The sequence below is a fragment of the Gastrolobium bilobum genome, unplaced genomic scaffold, assembly GCF_033153095.1.
Source record: "Gastrolobium bilobum isolate Gb01-03AN ecotype WA unplaced genomic scaffold, APGP_CSIRO_Gbil_v1 utg11974, whole genome shotgun sequence".
Taxonomy (NCBI): domain Eukaryota; kingdom Viridiplantae; phylum Streptophyta; class Magnoliopsida; order Fabales; family Fabaceae; genus Gastrolobium; species Gastrolobium bilobum.
The window spans coordinates 15,878-31,928 of record NW_026897182.1 but is presented as its reverse complement, the minus strand read 5'-3'; the positions used below and the strand labels follow the sequence as shown (position 1 = coordinate 31,928).

Below are 16,051 nucleotides of genomic sequence, written 5' to 3'. Positions count from 1 at the left end.
TTACTTTTCTTTTACATCATGTAACTTATCTCATTTTCTCTCATTTCGATTTTCACACCTCACTTTTTTTTCTTTTTCTTTTTTCTTGTAATGGTGGGACTCACTCAGTTTCTCTCTACAACATAAGATACCTCTCTTGTGTAAAAGGAGATTAATAAAATCCTATTATAATTGTGATGGTTGAAGGTTGTTCCTTAAATGCCTACGTTGTGACAAACATTGAAGCCTAGTTTGGACTTTGGACTCTTCCATTTCATGAATGGACACAAACAATACTAATAGCGTTGGAATTTATTAGGGTCAATTTTTGGAACTAAGCAATTGAATATCTTATCAAATTCAGTAAATGTTAGTATGTTACATTGATCATTAGAGCCCAAAAAGAAAAAAAAAGATATAATATTTTGGCTAAAAAATTCTTGTTATTCAGCTTCGAACTAATAAACAAATGATGGGGTTTTATTCAGCTAGAGGAAACATACATGTACAATGAATGAGCCAAAAGAGCATTATTTACAAATCTGTATAAAACAAAGTCCATCTCAAGAGCACTGAACTATCACGGTCATTGGCATCATTTTGGTGAGCTTGGTATTTTAAACAAGTGATATGTCCTAATTAGTTTATTTCTAGCCTAAGGTTTCTTTCTACGTTAAACAATATTCTAATAAATCGGCATCAAACGAGAAAGCAAAGAAAGAAAAAACTTGGGAGGAAAGGAATGAATGAAGACAGAAAAGGATTACGTGGGGCAACGTGGGACGAAGTCAACGTAACAACTGATTTATCATTAACCAATAGCTAGCTTTGTACACTAACGCAAAGATTATCGAATTATGTCACTTTAATTGGTAGGTGATGAAGGAAACTTAAAAGGCTTCATATTAATGATTTCAATTACTTCTTTATGCCTTTTGTCTCGTGTTTGGTCCTAAACACATTTTCCTAAGCCTTGTCTAACACTGCCAACGGTCGTCGACATTTAATTTTCCTTGAATACAACAGGACAAAGTTTATTACCGAGAATAAAATGTATGCATTAGAATGTTTTAAGCTGAGTTGTGATTAACCTTTTTATATAGAAAAGTTTATCCTAATTATATGATTTCCGATAAAATATCATGTGCCCTTTCTTAAAGGTAATGTTAAGGATAGAATATAAAAGAGAGAATAAATCAAAATATGTGAACTCGGAGAACATGATGATGTATAAGTAAGTAAATATGCATCTATTCCAAACTATAAATTAATTAGTTGATCGTAAATGGAGAAGAAGAAAGGTCAAAACCAAAGTAATTATCAAGTCGGCAAGGAGCAAGCCCATCAAAATGCAATTCAGTGAGTTTATATATCCTTTTTTTTTTTATGGTGAATGATGACTCTAGCTATCCATACATTGATTAATGATTTAGACTTGGTACCTTTTATATCTTCTTCATAGCAGGGTTAGCTCATCTGTTATAGCATGACGATCCAGATTAAGACCAGGCTAGGAGATTTTGCATAAATATTTTAATTAGAGTAAATACTCTTTTTGGTCCTCAGCAAATTTCACGACGCCCGTTTTAGTCCCTAGCAAATAAGAAGGCCCATCATGGTCCCTAAGAAATTCAAAATGGACTAATATGGGTCTTTTTTGAATTTGTGAGGGACCACGATTTCAATTAAATGAGTCCATTTTGAATTTTATAAGGACCACGATGGGCCTTTTTATTTGCTAGGGTCTAAAATAAGCGTCGTGAAATTTGCTAATGGGCGTCGTGAAATTTGCTGAAGACCAAAAAAGGTATTTACTCTTTTAATTATAGTTCATTGCTAGGGTAATTTTTTCTAATGGTTTTTTTTTAATAATAATAATTATGTGTTATGCTTTATTAAAAAGTTCAATTTCTAAAATATTTATTCTATCTATTATGAATTATCTATTAATATTCTTGAAAAATTACTTTGTTTCAATTTATTAATGTTTAAAAACATTATTAATTGTTTTTTTATAGCCTATTAATTGTTTAATTTATCATTTTCATTAAATGATATAATATATAAATTATGAAAAAAGTATTTGTCATTTTAAATAACATAGAGTTATGTCATTTTAAGAGAGAGATAGACACATAATAATTTTTTTATTTAAAATTTAAATTTAAAAAAAAACAACCACTTTCTCTCCCATGATTTTCATTTCTTGTGTCCATCTTTCTCCTAAAATGACATAACTTGTGTCAATTAAAATGATAAACATCAAACCCATAAATTATTGAACAGATAATATTTTTGGTATTTTAAAGACAAACAATTTAGTTGTAATATTTTTTAGATTAAGACTGTTTGATATATTTCTTAATGTTTATATATTATCTTAAATGATAAACATTTTAAAACAGATGAAATATTATTAGTAATTATTTTTCAATAATGTGATAATCTACAACTAGTTCATAATTTAAAATAATTAACTTGTTCTTTATTCATTATCATTGTCAAAATAAGTGTTACTACGTTTACTAAAATAAAAATTACGTATTACTCTAGGGATAGGATATTGTGACACCCAAGTTATGTTACACCCATGTGACACCCAGTCAATCTCACCGTTAGATCGCTTATGTTGATCCAACGGTTATATTTATTTCCATCTTTGTATGGTCATGATTTCCCAAATTTAATATTTTATATTTATTTCTACCTTTGTATGGTTATGATTTCTCATATTTAATGCTTTCACTTTAAATTTGTGAAATCATGACCATACAAAGATGGAAATAAATATAACCGTTGGATCAACATAAGCGATCTAACGGTGAGATTGACTGGGTGTCACATGAGTGTAACATAACTTGGATGTCACAATATCCTATCCCATTCCTCTATGGTTTAAAGAATTTAGAACATTACTTTGGTATCTACATTTTTAGATACTCATTAAAAAATTTACTGGTTGTTGGATATATTTAATGATTTTAAAGTCTTATATATTATAAAATTAGTATTCAATAAATGTTTCATACCTCATCAATTCATCATAGATACTATATCCATAAAGTTATTATAACTATTGTCAAGAATTTATAGCATGTTTAATTTCTTATTTGAAATCCAAATATTGTGATTTTGACAAAATTAAAAAATTACATTTTTTTTTTCTAATTTATGATTTATAACTTTCCAAATAAAAAACAAAATGCTCTTAATCTCTTATGTCCTAATTTATATATGGACTGTTTGATTGCGTTCTGTTTTGTATTTAAAACTGTCTTCTAAAATAATTATTAATGGAATATGTATTTTCTGTATTTTTTATTTTAAAAGTTAAAAAAAAAAAAATCAACCAAGAAATATTCTCTAAAAATTAAAAAACAGTTATAATTTTTAGAACTAACTATTTTTACAAAATAGATCTTATTAAATAGTTTTTTTTTTAAAAAAAAATTTGAAAATTGTTTTAAAAATAGCATTCAAACAGGCATTGGTTTTTGAAAAATTGGACTTCTCATTTGAGACAAAAATAGCAGGCCTTAAACAAAGAGGGGGGGGAGGAATTCCAAAAGTGCTGCCAAACACTGAACCCTCTTCAGAAATATGATAGAAGCAGTGAATTGCCAAATATGCACTTAACATCTAAAATTCTCAATCACAGAGCCCTGTTACAAGTAAAAATCGGAATTTATTATGTAAAATGACGTATTATCAGAGTCTAAGAATATTGAAAGAAAGAATAACCTTATTTTTTAAAATTATCCAGATTAAATATGAAGTTGATACAAATGCTTCGTTTAAGTATTTTATATTTTTATGTATAGTTCATTATACAAAAATGAAAAATCTTTTACAGTCAATTATTATAGAAATTCTCTATTATAATAAAGACAATATTTTTTTCATGTTACATGAGAAAATATTATTTCATGTAAAAACATAATCAAATTAACTCCACAACTAAAAAAAAAAAAATGCTGGTTCGAATTTTGATGAGTATATAACATAAGAAAAGTTTTTTCACGTAACATGAAAAAGATATTTCTCTTATAATAAATACGATTAGTTTTGTGTTCAATAAATAGTGTTTGAAAAGTGCGAAAAATCATATAAGTTTCTTACTAAAATATAAATTAAAAAAAAAACTTTATTAATCTCGTATATAATAGAAAAAAACATTATTCCCATATAAATTAAGGTTTTAATATTTTTAAAGTGAATGTTCGCTCCTAAAATGATGTTGTTTTGGGTTGAAAAATTAAAAAATTATAATAAAAAAGACTATTATAACCCTGAAATAAATCATAATTATAAAAATACTTTGATTTTTACCTCAAAACAACGTCATTTTGGACTAAATGTAGATAAGTTATATATATTGACAGTAAAAAAAAAAAAAAAAAAAACCATAAATTATTTGTTTCTTAATCACTAATTCATGTTTGAGAGAGGAAGAGAGAGTCAATCTGAGCCAATTTTGGCAATGCCTTACAATTTCAAACCCATAGAGAGCCATTATCTCTTACTTCTTTAATATATCGAATAATTTTTAAAATACTTTCATTCTTATTGTTGTCCTTTAAAATACTCAAGCGTTACTATTTAAATTTTTTAAAATAATTTCATTCTTATTCAGAAAATGTGATTCATGCTTTCATTCGTAACTTAGGAATGCCAAATAAGAGCAAATCATCAAATGTAACTTAGGCCTAGCAATTGTCACGGGTCACTTGGGCTTGGGGTTTAACAGATCCAAGTTTTGTATTATAATTCGAGTACCATCAGGTTTTGTATTACTACTAGTCTACTACTACTACTACATGAAAAATGTTTTTGTCTTTAAAAAAAGTTGTTCAAAGACAATATCGAACACGTGTCGGATGACAGAGCTATTGCTTCTAATATATTTATATTTATAATATATAAACGAATAAACGAACGGGGTTCAATAAGTACTCAATAGCTCTATGGCTTTTAGGATTTGGAAAAATCAATCAATAATTTCCACCCCATGAAATAAGTGAGCAGAGCAGTTTGACTTGTTTATTAAGAGAAAAGCATTTCCGAAATGCGAATGCTTTGATGGCTTCGATGGTCCGATTCAACCCGCTCCTTTTCCAAACCACCGGAGCGACCAGGAAACCCATTCGGGTGGGTCGCCTTAACGGTTCATATACCACTCTTACCGAAGCACCCGTCGTTGTGGTCACCGGAGCCTCCCGAGGCATTGGCCGTGCAATTGCGCTCTCCTTCGGTAAAGCCGCTTGCAAGGTTTCCACATGTACTCCCTTCTTAATCTTAATAATAATTATAATAATAATAAATCACTTTCCGTTAAACCCGATTAACAAGTGTGGGTAGAGAAAATATTTGTATGCAGCCTTATCCTTACATAATTGCAAAGAGATTGTTTTATGAATTCGAACTAATGATGACTTTTCAATTATCCTTACATAATTGCAAAGAGATTATTTTATGAATTCGAACTAATGACTTTTCAGTTAAAAAGAATAACTTTATCACTGTTCTGGTTTCACTGCTTTGATCAAATCCTGATAATAATACTAATAATATTAATTGGTTTCAATTTGGTCATCATAGGTGCTGGTGAACTATGCAAGGTCAATCAAGGAAGCTGAGGAGGTTTCTAACCAGGTACAATATTCAATACAAGCAACTAAGCAAGGTATGTTGTAGTGATTTTGAGTGAACTGCATTAATTTATTTGATTATTTTATTGCAGATTGAGGCATTTGGTGGACAAGCTATTACTTTTAGGGGAGATGTTTCCAATGAGGCTGATGTGGACTCTATGATTCAAACTGTGAGCAAATGTTTTTGAAATTGTTTACATTGAAATTATTCTCTACCTTGGTTTTATTCATGACTTTAACATCTCCTCTGCAGGCAGTTGATACTTGGGGAACTGTTGATGTGTTGGTAAATAATGCAGGTAACTTGGATAAAGCTCTTGTGCTAGCCTTTTTTTTTTTTTTTTTTTTTAATTTCAGATTTGATACTCAAATAAAGATATCATCATGGATTCAGGAATTACTAGGGATGCTTTGTTAATGAGAATGACAAGATCACAATGGCAGGAGGTTATTGATCTTAATCTCACTGGTGTTTTTCTTTGCACACAGGTAAATATGTTCATAATTTGAGTCCATTTTAAACTAAGTGTAGTTTTTTTTTTAAATAAAAATAAAGAAATTGAAAAAAAGGAGCTGAGTTGGTTCATTACTTTTTACAGGCAGCAGGAAAGATTATGATGATGAAGAAGAAGGTGACATCACGCTTGAATATTCTTCCCCCCTCCCCTCTCCCTTTTTTCTTTCTTTTAATTTGTTTATAGAGTAAGGGGGTGTTGTTGGATAGAACCCTTTAGGCTTTAATTTTTCTTCTTTGTGAAATCATCGGTTTTTGTTTTTATGCTAACAAAATTGTCTTTGTAAATTACTAGACATTATTTTTTAATTTTATTATTAGCTACAGTTTATATTTCTGAAAATGTTTTGTATTCAGCCCATTGCAGTCTTCATGATTTTCAAAATGACATCTAGTGGCTGCTGAAGCTCTCTAATTTCGCATCTAAGTTTACTGGTGTTTTGCAGGGAAGGATAGTTAATATTGTATCAATTATTGGTCTTGTTGGCAATGTTGGACAAGCCAATTATAGTGCTGCAAAAGCAGGAGTAATTGGCCTGACAAAAACTGTTGCAAAGGAATATGCTAGCAGAAGCATCACTGTAAATTCTTGTGCCTGAAATCTAAGATACAGGTTATCAGTTGATAGAAATTAATTAAATCCCAGCATTTCTTTACAGGTTAATGCAGTTGCCCCAGGGTTTATTGCATCTGACATGACTGCCAAGCTAGGACCAGAATTTGAGAGAAAGGTTTCAGAGAGAATCCCCTTGGGTGAGAGTGACCAAAATATTTTTAACTCTGAAGCACATTTAATGAAAGTTTCAAATACATGAAGATGTAGGTAACTTAATTTCCACCTTGGATTCAGGAAGATATGGCCAACCAGAAGAAGTTGCTGGACTGGTGGAATTCTTGGCTCTTAATCCTGCTGCTAGTTACATCACTGGACAGGTCATTTATTAATTTTCCTTACTGGTTTCTAAATATAGAACTACAGTACTCAAACTAGCCAACTGCTCATTGTAATTCAAAAAATTCCAAGGTGTACTTAAATTTTAGATAGTTTAATCTGATAACCAAATAAGAGGGCAAGCTTTGAGCAGCAGTAACTTTGCTCCTTGTGACCGAAAGGTTATTGGTTTGAGTCTGAGAGACGACATTTTTACAAAAATACAAGGGTAAAACTGCCCTCATCCTCATCCTTACAAGTTGAGGAGCCTTATGCACCAGGGTTTGCTCTTTGCCCTTTTTTGATAACCTAATCCTGTGATGTTAGGGTTCTTTAACTTCTTTTATTTACTGTATTTTTCTCTATTCATCTGTTATGTGTTCACAATTGCCGTGTTACAGGTGTTCAACATCGATGGAGGTTTAGTGATGTAAGTCAGCAATCTGTTTCCTTAGCAACTTGAGCTGCTTCTGTGATTCAGTGTTCATCCCAATGTACACAGAATTTCAACTTTTGTCATATGGTGATAATTCTGTGCTGATTTCTGCTAAAGCTAGTTATACCCATTGATTTATGGTAGAATTTTAGTTGAGCTTTGGAGGATGAGTTCGGCATCTTCTTGTATTTTGGTGACTCTTATGGTCACATTCACACAGAATAGGTATACATTTTACATAAACTTTGGACATTACCTTTCCTTAAGAGTGAGATGATTGCAGCCATTTCTGAATTATTTGAGGCAATTGATTTTCTTTCTTTTCTCCCTCCGGGTAAGGGGGTTTCTTTTCTTAGGTGCTTGTAGAATTTGTCAAACCATGAAGGGTCTACATATATGTAATGCTCTTATCATTAATGCAAATTATGCAATCTTGGTGGTCATAGCCTTTCTCTCTGCCTATTGAGTGGCATAATATCCAATATGGGTCGACAGCCTATACTCAGTAGGTTAAATATTAGGAAAATGAAAACTTGTGAATATGTTTTTCCTTTGAACTAATATGTTAATTAATCAAGTATTAAACTAATGTAACACATAATTCTGTTGCATTTAACTGATATAAATGATGTACCAAGTTAATTGCAGGGAGATTAATAAAATTAACACAATTTTTCTTAAGTGAGTGCTCTCCCTCAACTAATGGCTGCAATCACATTCACACAGAATAGGTATACATTTTACATAAACTTTGGACATTACCTTTCCTTAAGAGTGAGATGATTGCAGCCATTTCTGAATTATTTGAGGCAATTGATTTTCTTTCTTTTCTCCCTCCGGGTAAGGGGGTTTCTTTTCTTAGGTGCTTGTAGAATTTGTCAAACCATGAAGGGTCTACATATATGTAATGCTCTTATCATTAATGCAAATTATGCAATCTTGGTGGTCATAGCCTTTCTCTCTGCCTATTGAGTGGCATAATATCCAATATGGGTCGACAGCCTATACTCAGTAGGTTAAATATTAGGAAAATGAAAACTTGTGAATATGTTTTTCCTTTGAACTAATATGTTAATTAATCAAGTATTAAACTAATGTAACACATAATTTTGTTGCATTTAACTGATATAAATGATGTACCAAGTTAATTGCAGGGAGATTAATAAAATTAACACAATTTTTCTTAAGTGAGTGCTCTCCCTCAACTAATGTGTGTTCGAGGCTCAAGTACAAGAAATAAAAGGTTTAACAATTAACATACAAACTGAAATGGGAAAAGTATATCAAGTGATTGATGGTGTTGAATTTTGGAAACAAATCTTAATTATGACATCGTGCAAATTTAATACTGATTACAATATTGAGTCACATGACTTTAATAGTTTAATCAAAACCAAAAGCACATTTGTAGTTCAAAAGTGTCTCGGCATCATTTTGTTGCTTTTGCAATTTGAAAATCCCTCACACACACATATACATGCAAGCACCCGCACGCACGAATGCACACACACCTGCACAAACACACGAGCGCGCACACACACATCATTTTATTGCTTTTACAATTTGAAAAACTCGTTTGTAAATATTACATACACTTTTAAAACATAACCTAATAATTTTCTAAAAATAATTATTACAACAATGATTTTCTTACGACACCCAGACTTATTTTAAATGAAATCTTTATTATCAAGTTATTACAATCAATTTTCTAAATTATTTTTTAAATTTTTGAGTAAACTTGTTTTTTCTTTTAGTAATTAGATATATAAAAATGATATTTTTAATTAACTATCTAAGAACTTATTATTACCAATAATTATATAAATAGGAACTTAGAAGGCTAATGGCATCAATTATTACATTATTGATTTAAAAATAAAATGAAGGATCGTATGTGACTAAGTTGTATTTTGATAAGTTAGAAAAATATTATGACATTTTTATAGAAGTTATTTTTCTTTTAACTTTAGAAGAGAAAAAAACACTAAATTACATCTTCCTTTTTTCTTCATTTTTGCTTTTTTAGAGAGAAAAAATCTAATCATCCTAAATATTTTGACATTTTTTGTATTTAAAATGCTGTTAAAAAACACAAACAAACTAGCCTAAAGAGTTATGTTCTTTGGATTGGCCATTCTTTTTAAATAAATTGGTTTCATAACCCAATATTAATATGTAAAAATAGATAAAAATTTAAAGTAAAAATATTGAAAATAACTGAATGAAAAAAATAAAAATAATATCTTGGCACATGTGGTAACAAGGACAATTCTTTGGCCTAAAAAAAACTATAAACTACCTATACTCACAATATATATATATATATATATATATATATATATATATATATATATATATATATAAACAAGGGGTTAATGTTGATCTGACAAACACAAGAGATAACCTCTATATCAGTGGACACACATGTGAGTAACTCGAGTACTAAGAGAAAAAAAAAGGGAACCATACCTATTTCTTTCTTTTTTTTTCTTTTTTTGGTATACAACCACACCTATTTGGCTATTTCTATATGTTTGCAAGAGATAAAAAAAAATTCAAATACTTTTAAAACATTTCAAAATAAATTTATTTTTTTGATAAGTTAGAACTTTCAAGTGAACAAAAGAATAACACCTAGATTAAAAAAATATAATCAAGCTAAGGTTTTATTTGAGGGTATGTGTAAAAATACATTATTATGTGGGAGATTCAGCAGAGAAATGGGATTGAAGAATCAAAAGAAAAAGTGACAAAAAATTAGGACTGGATCCGCATGCATATGTATAATTGAAAAATCAAAGAATTCAACTTTCAAAACATTTCAAAATATATTTTTTAACTTTCATAAGTTAGAACTTTCAAGTAAACAAAAGAAAAACATTTAAATTACACAAATATATTCAAGCTATGGCTTTGCTTGCCGAGATGTGTTAAAATACATTATTATTTGGGAGATTCAAGAGAAAAATAGAATTGAAGAACAAAGAAAAAAAATGACAAATAAAAATTAGGCGCGTGAGAGCTGAGCAGGTGGGGGGAGGGGGGTGAGAGCATGTGTTCGATCCTTTCCAGTACCATCTTTGGGAGGGGTTTAAAGCCTTAGTCTTTGACCCGCCCTGAATCGAACTAATCGCGAAGCCATGAACCGATTGTAATATTTCCAAAAAAACGAAGAAGCAGAAAGACAATTTAAAAATAAATAAATAAAATAATGTTTTAGCTAATTTAAAACACATATCAATTGATTTACCTCTTCAATCTACAAAAAGGTAAGCAAACAACAACTCTTCAATTTATTTAAAGGTAAGGAATCTACACTAATGCAAAGGCTTCTGAAGTAATTAACATAGTATTTAATATTGTAAATGTGTATTTACCCAAACTAAACATGCTCTCTAGTATTATAATTTGAATTTGTATAGTTTTAAACATTTTTTTATATAGGTTAAATTATTTTTCACATACATTGTTAATAAAAAATGGCTTAAAAGGATCTACATCCTGGTAAACTACCTATAATCCACTGGATATCATCAATGTTAGTTTATCTTAATCAGAAAATCCACTCAAGCAAAGTTACGTTCTTTGCTCAGTTTGTTTATTTAAGCAGTCTTGGAGGCACTGGAATGATATAGTGAAGAATCCTCTCATCGCTTGATCTCCTCTCTCTTCGTCTTTTCCTCTTTCTTGATCCTTTGTCAATTTCATTGAAGTTCGATGATTTAACATTCTTTTGATTTGTTTTAAAATAAAAAATAAAATAATGTTAAATAATTATACTTTATTTGATTTTTAAAATAATGAAAGTATTATATAAAAAATAATTTAAGCAATTTAATCTTTAAATTTCTATTACCCACTAAATCATGTTACAAAATATTGTCCAAAGCTCAAAAAAGGAAAAGACCAATTAATAACTCTACCCATTTATTATTTTAATTTTATTACGCGCAAAACAATATATATAAATAATATTATAATAAATTTTACATTATTCTATCAATGAATATTATAAAAATTTAAATTGTATACATTAATTATCAAAAAACACAAAAAATTAGTATATAGCTCAACTACTTATGTTCACATGCTGGTTTAAATGTGATCCAAAACAACTTTTTACTTGGAGTGCATGGAGCGGGCGGTTCATAATCGATTTTGACAAAAATCGAACCGAACCAATTTTAAATGAGTTAGTTTTCAAATCAAACTTTTTTTTAATCGGTTTTTAATTTTTAAAATCAGTTTGAAACCGATTCCAAAACTAATTTATGATTTATAATCGGTTTTAATTTAAAACTGGTTTTAAATCAAAATCGATTTTAAATGGTTATAAACTATAAACAGTTATCAAGTTAAAAATCGATGTTATATCAAAAGAATTAGTAGAATCAGCAACTTGATAATCGACAAGGAAGCTAGCGCATGCTAGCCCCAACATTAATCGGTCTAATTGAATCAAATCAAATAAACCAGCAAAAAAAAGAGGCACAATCAAATCAATTACGAAACTGAAATAAATTGGAAGTGAAAATCGGAATTGATCGTAGCAAGGAAGGTGAAATTCAAGCTAGAATTAGAAAAGACCAACCATATAATCGATTCGAAGCGGTGGCGATTCGAAGCTATGCACTTATAACAGTTTGGTTATAGATAATTATGAATAACCAGATTTTTTATAGTTTGATAAATAATTAATTTATAAAATAAAATCCAGTTTTTATGAAATCGGATTTTTAAAAAAAACTAATTTTTTAAATGTGAAACAGTTTGGTAATGGATCGGTTTGATTCTTTTGAATATTTTGAACATCCTTACTTTCTACAAGCATATTGTTTGGCCATCAATTATCAAAAATAGTCTAACTCTGGATAAAAGTATAAAATCTATATTTAAAAATATAATAGAAGTTTCCTTAGATATTTTGTAGCCATGGTAAATATTTTTTTTTCTCTTGTTCACATCCATGCATTTTAATCAATTTAACAATTAAATATTATTGTATAAACACAAATCTCCATAAGAGAGTTCTTCCTATATATTGTGATGGATTGTAATTCTAAAAGAAACTACATTTTATTTACAAAATTTAGTCATGCATGGATAGATGACAAAAAAAAATAAAAAAATAAAAATCAAACAATCCTAACAACAAATGATAAGTCTAGAGAGAGAGAGAGGAACGATCTAAGCTTTGCAACCTAAATTTGATTATAATGTTACATATATAATCTTGTAAAAGGGCTAGCTGAGCATGCTCTCACATTTTCTTTCTACAAATTAAATTGAACTAGAATCTAAGACTAATTCTTGTACCAATAATTCACGAGAAGAATTTGTAGTTCTTAGCAGAAACGATGATGTTTCTTAATGAACCAATTGGGGATAGTGTCATCAACAATACCCCAAGCACAATGCAGATCTGTAAGGTAATAAAATCAGTTAAAGTCTCATTAAATTACCAGACATAAGAGGAGATTATTTAAGAAAAATTTAACAATGTCAATTAACATACCCAATTGATTGTCCAAGACAAGCCAAATCTCTTGGGTTTGTAGAGTTTAAGCCATATTATACATGGCAGCTGCAATATTAGGATAATATAAGACTAATCAAGTATGCACAGAGGCTTAGTAATTAAAAAAAAATAAAAAAAATTAAAAGAATGATTTGCTTTTACTTACAAAGTATGATGTTGGGGCAAAGGCAAATCCTCCAAGAAATCCAAGAAGAGAACCAAAGAACGGGATGCATATGCCAATTATCATTGTCAATGCTGAAACAAAAAGATAAAAAGATTACTTAAAAGTTATATAATAATAATTCAAAAACTAAAAAAGACTCCATAACTAATCACATACCTACAAATACAGTACGTGCAACTAAACGGAGTGTAAAACAAGGAGGAAGCTTTAACTGCTTCACCAAGTATGTTTCCATCATATCGAACACTGGCATTGAAAATACCTGTTCTTTCCAAAATATAACATATAACACATGCATGAGAGCTAATTAAAAAATGCCAATTTTTTTTTTAAATACTATGAGAGTACCGAACTTGGTACTCTCTTTTACTAAAAAGGGAATTTTTTTTTTTATAATAATTCATACTTTTCTTTATAACTTCTTTTAAATCCTAAAAACTTTCCCCTTTTAATAAGGATGTACCTACAACAGTTGTACCGAAAGTTTTCTTAAAAAATGCATAGTAGTATCAGAAAAAAAATTGAAACTCACCTGGTAGCCTCCAATAACATGGACAATAACAAACATGTTAGCAGCAGCAATAAGCCAAGTGGGATGCTCAAGTGTGATGAGGATGTTGTCATCAACAGAGTTTCCATATACATAGTATCCAATGAAGGCAACAGGAAAGTAGCAAAAGGCCACTCCCATATATGCAACAATAACTCCTTTCCACATTGCTTTTTTGGAAGGCTTCTCAGGAGAAGAGGGTATTGTTGCCTGGATTTCCAGAACCACATTGTGACCTGCATAAGAGAATGCTATCTCTCCCAATGCAGTCATGAAGTTGAATACACCATCTGCAGTGCTCTTGGCATTGTAGCCATAGTCCACATTTGGTAGAACTCCATTTTTAATGGTGGCCACCCAAGCTATGGTTGAGTAACTGTATATATATATATATATATATTTATATTGCAATTAGTAAGGGATTCATAAAAGGGTTCCATTAGTATATACATAAAATAATATATATTTATCAACTACTTTTTTGTTAAAAAAAATGACATCATGTTCCAAGATTGATTGTATTTGTCAATTCTCTATGATAGAGTACATCAAACAAGAATTTATTTATGAATTCTTTAAGTACATCAAATAATAATAATATGTTACACGGTCAATGGAGTTAATGGACTCTCGATCTAAAATCTTAAGACATTAAATTTATGAATCATTTTATTTATATAGTACTTATTTAGTTCATTTCTGGTCAATATAAGAATTTCATTTGTTTTTTCTTAATAAAATTCTCTCTAAACGAAGGACATCAAACAATAATGTTAACTTAGGGGATTGAATGCACAATGAAAATGCATAATCTTATATCCTTTAACCAGTTAATCTATCTTAAAGTTGGGTCAATCTACTAATTAATTTAATTGAAAGTAAAAATAAAAAATAAATAAATATAAACCACAAAAATAGAGAAGTTTGATTACGCGATGGACATGACAGCAGCAGCTAAAGAGATAGCAGAAATAGAGTTGAAGCTGGGACATTGACAAAGAACAAAGTTAACAGAAGCGAAGATAACAATCCAGTAGGAAGTCCTGATGTCTTTACAAGAGGGGCAAACAGTATCATGAAACTTCTTCAGTGATTTGCCTCCAGTGACCATATATGCAATGCACGTGCCGACCTCAACAAGTAACTGTTGGGGAACCACGATCCAAAGACCCAGCTTCTTACCAAAGGCATGTTGTCCTAACTCATGATACCTGTCGAATCTCACGTCAGGCACCATTTCATGCATCTCAACCATTTGCCATAGCGTGAACAAAGTGATGATCCATGACAACACCAAGACAACTGAGCCCGGACCCCTATATATTGTTTCAGTCAAAGGAAAAAAAAATAAATAAATAAATTTGGATCACCAATAAAATGAGGATCAGATTTCATATATATAAGCTATTAAAAAATGAAGAAAAAAAAAAGTGATGACACAATTTTTCACGTGAGAAGAGTATGAGATAGTTATCTTATGTAAAATAAGATAATTATTTTCCTATAATTAAACATATTCACGTTTGTATTTGCATTATAGATGTCAGGAATTTTTGTGAGAGGAGACTAAGAGCTACATTACTTAGACAGGTAATATACCTATTATCTTTCTTTTAAGTTTGAATAAGACAAATGTCTGTAGGAACATGACCGGGTGATTGCCCCTAGCCTTTCACCAAAGTTTGGGAAGTGAAACAATTCAGACTAGTTGCTACTTAGGGCCGTTTGTTACACGGATTTTTTTCGAATTCTTGAAAAACTGAATTTTTTTTAATTTTAAATTTTCAGATATTATCGTAAACTGAATATAAAAATCATGTTTTTGAAAATCGAGATTCCCGGACAAATAAAAATTTCTCCTGTATATATGATTTTATAGCATACCAGCCCATCTTTGACATGGCATAAGGAAGGGTGAGGACACCAGCACCAACCATGGCAGTGAGATTGTGGAAAGCTGAATACCACCATTTAGCATTTCTGGAGGCAGTGACAGGAAGCCAATCATCAATGGCCTTCTGAGTAACACTATCGTCTTCCATTCTTTTCCTTTGCTCAGTTTTTTCTATTTTATTTTATTTTTAACAACAACTTCAAAGGTCTTACAATTAATGTGATCTTTATAATCGGGACAACAGAATCTCAGACCTAGTAATCCTTAACTGCCATAACATACAACTGAAAACTACATGGAAGTTTGGAAACATGTCCATAAATAGCATAACTGATGTAGTTGTGCGGGCATGAGCTATTTCCTCGTTGAATATCAAGCGGTCAACCAT

The 16,051-nt window shown here is 30.1% G+C and overlaps 2 protein-coding genes across 3 annotated transcripts; one reads left to right on the top strand and one right to left on the bottom strand.

Moving 5' to 3' along the window:
• Positions 1-4,943: 4,943 nt before the first annotated feature.
• On the top strand, positions 4,944-7,948 carry LOC133304730 (3-oxoacyl-[acyl-carrier-protein] reductase, chloroplastic-like). 2 transcript variants are annotated; one of them, XM_061504778.1, is made up of 10 exons: positions 4,944-5,247; positions 5,578-5,631; positions 5,720-5,800; positions 5,884-5,929; positions 6,025-6,119; positions 6,230-6,262; positions 6,591-6,725; positions 6,804-6,897; positions 6,995-7,077; positions 7,477-7,948. In XM_061504778.1, exons 1-10 carry the CDS (start codon positions 5,059-5,061, stop codon positions 7,507-7,509), a joined length of 843 nt encoding a protein of 280 aa, XP_061360762.1. In that variant the 5' UTR covers positions 4,944-5,058; the 3' UTR covers positions 7,510-7,948. The 2 variants fall into 2 exon arrangements, with proteins under 2 accessions (XP_061360762.1, XP_061360763.1); XM_061504779.1 differs by having other exon boundaries at positions 5,143-5,230.
• Positions 7,949-12,837: 4,889 nt separating this feature from the next.
• On the bottom strand, positions 12,838-15,784 carry LOC133304734 (lysine histidine transporter-like 2). Its single transcript, XM_061504782.1, has 7 exons — positions 15,654-15,784; positions 14,702-15,085; positions 13,752-14,145; positions 13,376-13,481; positions 13,199-13,290; positions 13,030-13,098; positions 12,838-12,936 (listed from the first exon to the last, which is right to left on the bottom strand). The coding sequence occupies exons 1-7, from the start codon at positions 15,704-15,706 to the stop codon at positions 12,838-12,840; spliced, it is 1,197 nt and encodes a 398-aa protein (XP_061360766.1). The 5' UTR covers positions 15,707-15,784.
• Between the last annotated feature and the right edge of the window lie 267 nt (positions 15,785-16,051).